General features: G+C 44.9%; 1 protein-coding gene and 1 non-coding gene across 2 annotated transcripts in view; one reads left to right on the top strand and one right to left on the bottom strand.

The window, feature by feature from the left end:
* Positions 1-5000, bottom strand: part of clasp1a (cytoplasmic linker associated protein 1a) — a 226502-nt gene that overhangs the window by 150812 nt on the left and 70690 nt on the right. Inside the window, exons 3-6 of the mRNA XM_063213003.1 lie at positions 4196-4274; positions 2672-2775; positions 1798-1889; positions 356-431 (exon numbers count right to left, since the gene is read on the bottom strand). Of these exons, the coding sequence (XP_063069073.1) occupies positions 356-431; positions 1798-1889; positions 2672-2775; positions 4196-4274 (351 nt within the window). The remainder of the gene's footprint in view (positions 1-355; positions 432-1797; positions 1890-2671; positions 2776-4195; positions 4275-5000) is intronic.
* On the top strand, positions 4679-4810 carry LOC134461922 (U4atac minor spliceosomal RNA). The gene has a single exon (XR_010037457.1). It is a non-coding gene; the product is annotated as a U4atac minor spliceosomal RNA (small nuclear RNA).

The following is a 5000-nucleotide window of genomic DNA, read 5'->3' on the forward strand; positions in this document are numbered from 1 at the left end:
ACTAGCCACTTTGACCCATTGGTGAGTGTAGTGTGTTGGGCTTGTAAGATCAACATCTGCCAGCCTGTCAATTTAATTTAAGTTATTTTACGGCCCTGACTGGCAGAATGGAATCCAACACAATTCGAAGAGTCGCATTGCACTGGACCCCAGAGGGCAAAAGGAAGAAAGGAAGGGCAAAGATGTCATGGCGCCGGACCATTGAGAAGGAGCTCCAGCAGCACCATCAAAGCTGGGGGACCATCGAGAAGTTGGCTACAGACAGACCGAAGTGGAGAGACTTTGTTGCTGCCCTATGCACAGAAAGGCGTGATGGGGTTAATGAAATGATGAACTGACTTGTCACGGCACGTACCTGACTGGTGGGGTCCCCTAGGAGGCTGCATATGTGGGGCACAATCTTGCTCAGCGTCAGCCCCTGGGCTCCATACCTGCACAGAGACAAGAAAACAGGTTAGAATAGTGTTTCTCAACGGGGGTTGTACAGTCCCCCAGGGGGCGTTGGGGGGCTCTAGGGGGGGCGTTGAGGAGGATGAAGCTGAGAGGGTGTGGTGCATAGTCATTTGGAGGCATTAGTCCATTTCATTTTTTAATACTAAGGGGGGCGTTGTCATGTTTATGATGAGGTCAAGGGGGCTTTGGGAGGCTAGTGATAAGGCCAAGGGAGCTTTGTTCGAAAAAGGTTGAGAACCACTGGGTCAGAAGGAGACACTCACAGACACACAGTGACAGAGAGAGGGTGAAAGACAATAGAGTGCTGCTGATGCAAGTCTAACTCCAAGTTAGATAGAGAGTCAGAAAGACAGTGGCAAAAGACTGACACAGAGATGGAGGAAAAAAAAGAGGGAGAGGAGGAAGAAAAGACAGAGTAGAGAGAGAGAGAGAGAGAGAGAGAGAGAGAGTGTGAGGGATGGTAATGTGGAAAGCTAGGAGAGAAGGAAAAGGCAACAGCCAATTCAGTAAAGCGTGAAGTGCCAATTATACTTAGGAAGGGGCTGAAGTAGCCAATGTGCTCTTCTGTTATTCTTTCTCTGAGGGACCAGCAACTCTTTGCCAAGAGAAGCGCAGTTTTCTCTTTGTGTTTGTTTTTCCTTTAACCCCAAAAACTTTAAATCTGGAGCTGCCCTACTTTCACAGCAGGTCACACATATATCCCTAAAATAAGGAAATTGTGTGAAAACTGAAGAACAAAAGAAAAGCAAAATCTTAAGCACAATATTTTGCTATCACACCACTGGTACATACTGTGTAATTGTGTACATCACATGATGGGATAGGGATCTAAGTCTACAGTCTCATCACTCTGTAGATCACAGGTCTGACTTCCAGGGGATGTGAAACTGTATTGGGCGGACTTGCTCAAAAAAAATGTACTAAATGAAAGTGTTTAAGTTTCCAATCACTGTTTAGTGACACTCAACCATTAAGTTGATGATAATCAGGCTATGAGGGACACTCACACACACACACACACACAAACACACCAAATAAATCCAGGGGAGTGATAGAAGAAGAGGGATAGAGGAAGAGGGATAGAGAATACAGCTGGGATGGGGCACCTAATCACGCCCTCTACTTTCTGGTTTATGGGGCAGTAAGTTGCAAAATTTTGAATGGAAGAGTCATGGTGGATTTTGTCGTGCATAGGTGGAGGTCCAAGGTTTGGATTGGTGTCGAAAAACCACTAATTTCAAGCCCAGCAATTATTTTGTGACTCCTCATGCCCCGTGAACCAGGAAGTAGAGGGCGTGACTTAGGTGCCAACTACAGGAGGGATACAGGAGGAGGAATACTCACGCGTTGAGGGTGGCGATGAGGCACAGACACACTCCCTCTCTCGTGCGGTTGTTCTTATGCTTGAAGCCCCCCTGCATACGGTCCCACACATACTGAAAACACACACACACACACAGCAGGTTATAGCAGGATGTGTGTATATATGGGTCAAAGACCTGCAAAATTAAATTGTCATTCAGTGTAACCTTCTGCTGACTGTAACTTTAAAAAACATGACTTTTTAATTTTATTTTTTTTCCAGTGAATTCATGAAAGCCTCGGCTGTCATCCATTCACTTGAAACAATTTAAAAATCATGGTTTTTTTACCGTTACAGTCAGCAGAAGGTATCCGTTACACTGAATGACAATGCCATTTTGCACGTCTTTGACCCATGGGCAAGCTTGTACAAATGTATGGGCATTGGCAAAACTAAGAATGATGTGTAAAAAAGGTACACTTGCATGCATTTGTGAACAATGGGTTTATATATGTGTCTGTGTTTGTCTATGTGTGTGTGTGTCTGTGTGTGTGTCTGTGTGTGTGTGTGTGTGTGTCTGTGTGTGTGTCTGTGTGTGTGTGTGTGTGTGTGTCTGTGTGTTTGTCTGTGTGTGTGTCTGTGTTTGTCTGTGTGTGTGTGTGTGTGTGTGTGTATGTGTGTGTCCTTCTCTATCAGAGCGACAGCTTCGCCCCGCAGAGAGTGCTTGAAAACGGCCATATCACAGAGCAAGTGGGGGTCGTGTGTGCCTGTCTGTGTGTGTGCGTTTGTGTGTGCGTGCGTGCGTGTGTGCGTGCGTGCGTGCGTGCGTGCGTGTGTGTGTATATTGGTGTGCGTTTGTGTGTGTGTGCGTGCGTGCGTGTGTGCGTGCGTGCGTGCATGCCCGCCACCCCTCACCTGTGGGTTGGCCGCCTGGTCCATGATCTTGAGCAGTAGGGTCTGGTCTTGGTCCCGCACCTGGTCTTTGGCATCCCCCAGCCGGTCTATCAGGCTGGGCAGAACTACAGAACCAAGAACCAAGAACCACAAGACACACACAACGGAACAGAACCATCAGAACAAAAGAACCACACACACAAATACACTAATACACAAATACAGATCACGCACCAAAAGAATCACCAGAACACAAAAGGAAAGCGCGTACCGTGCAGACAGACACACAAACCCATACACAGACGCACAAACGCACACACACACACACACACCAGAAAAACACTGTGACATAATAAGTCTCTACGATTACAGAGAACAATAGCTTGACAGAGCCACTTATGCCGCCATGTTTAACCAAGGAGGGCTGATGAGCAGGAAGGGATGAATTGATTTCATACGCTTTTTAAAATGAATTTGCGAATCTCTCATCTACAGTATTACAACTATTAACCAAAAAAAAGATGAATTAAAGCCTCTGCTAACTGAAATAACTCCATTTTAAAGCCCCAGTAGTCATCCACATGAAGTGGCTTGGAGGGCACTGCTGTAGCAACCTTCAAACTTTGAGACTTTGTGTGAACGTACTGTATGTGTGAAAGTGTTGTCCTGATCAGTGTTCTGTTTTTGTTTTTGTTTTTTGTTTTAGTATCTGTTCTTGTTTCTGTACTGTACTGTTTGTCCTGGGGACCCCCTCGAAAACGAGATATCCTATCTCAAGGGGCTATCCCCATAAACAAATAAATTGAAATTGAATTGAAAACATGTCAGCCATGGGGGATGCTGTGGCGCAGCGCGCTAAGCCCCCCACACTTGGGCTTGCATGCCCATGGGGACCCCGGTTCGAGTACGGACGGGGTAATTTCCCAACCCTACCCCATCTCTCTCCACACTCACTTCCTGTCGCACCTTCACTGTCCTATCCGAAATAAAACCCCAAAAAGCCCATAAAAATATATATTTTTTTAAAACAAAACAAAAAATGTCAGCCATCATCACAAAAAAAAAAAAAGATCAAATACGACTCGTGATGTGTCTGTCACGAGTTTGAAATTCACCCACTGTGGGCGGGCGATCAAGGGCAGATTGGAAATACTTCACCTATATAAGATTCTGTTTATAGAAGACACCTCACACAGAACACAACCTAAAGAGACAGGAAGAGCTGTCCCAGAGTTGACCTCAGTTGTGTGAGGGCATATGTGAGTGATTATGAGTGTGTGTGTGTGTCATGCCACTAGTCTGTGAAAGGTTGCCTGCAGGTGTGAACGATGTGATAACATCCAGGATCACCCTGCTGCCCCATCTAGATCACTCTACAGAAATTGCAAGCAGTAGGGGTGGGTAGTAGCAAACATGACGAAACAAGTTTCACAAAAACAGACTGAAACAGAAAATCAATGTCATTGCTGTGTTAGGCTATTTGTTTTACTGTAATTAATTATTTGCTTGCTATTAACTTGTGTGTTTGATTTAAAGGAGCCTCACCTGTTGTAACTTGTGTCTTGAAGCGGTCCTGTAGTCTGGTGACTAAGGCAGAGAGTATGTCCATTCCAAGCAGGGCCAACTGCAAAAACAACAAGAAGATACAAACAGAGAGTTTTAAAAGACAGCTCAATAAAAACACTGCACTGCACTTTCTCCACTTTCTACAGGAGGAATGTGCTTGATCCGGCCATTCTAATCCTGTATTACACCATTCCACCTCAATCCCTCCTCCAAGTTTGGACACAATATGCAAATGAGCTGGAGCAAAGGATCATGGGAGAGTGAACTTTGAACAGTTTAAAGTGTATTTTTAAAGGTTAATGTGAAAAGAAAACAAATGTTGCAACTCAGAATGAGTCATATAACACTTTGTACAGGTACACAAGTCAAAAGTTTTCCTTTTAGAAGTTCAAAAAATAAACCACCATAATACAGGTGACTAGCTTCAGTCAACCGGCCCTCCGTGGCAACATCACCATGGTAACCATCTTTGTCATGGGGTGATAGAGCTGTTCAATGAACGCTATAGTGAGAACAACTCTGCTAACACCATGAACAACACTTACAGCATCACCCAGGTAGCAATACCTGGGCTATGGTGCAATTTTTGGAAACCCCTTTTGTTGTTAAATAAAGTTGACTATTCACTACTATGTATACATTCCAATATGCAGACTACCATCCTCCACTTGTACTTGTGGCCTCGTCCGGCCTCCGTGGAGAAAATAATACAGTTTCCCAGCTGTCAGCCTAGCCACAACAACTTGTGGGGGACTGTTTTTTAATTCACCATCCAGTTTGCAAG

The sequence above is a fragment of the Engraulis encrasicolus genome, chromosome 13 (genome assembly GCF_034702125.1).
Source record: "Engraulis encrasicolus isolate BLACKSEA-1 chromosome 13, IST_EnEncr_1.0, whole genome shotgun sequence".
Taxonomy (NCBI): domain Eukaryota; kingdom Metazoa; phylum Chordata; class Actinopteri; order Clupeiformes; family Engraulidae; genus Engraulis; species Engraulis encrasicolus.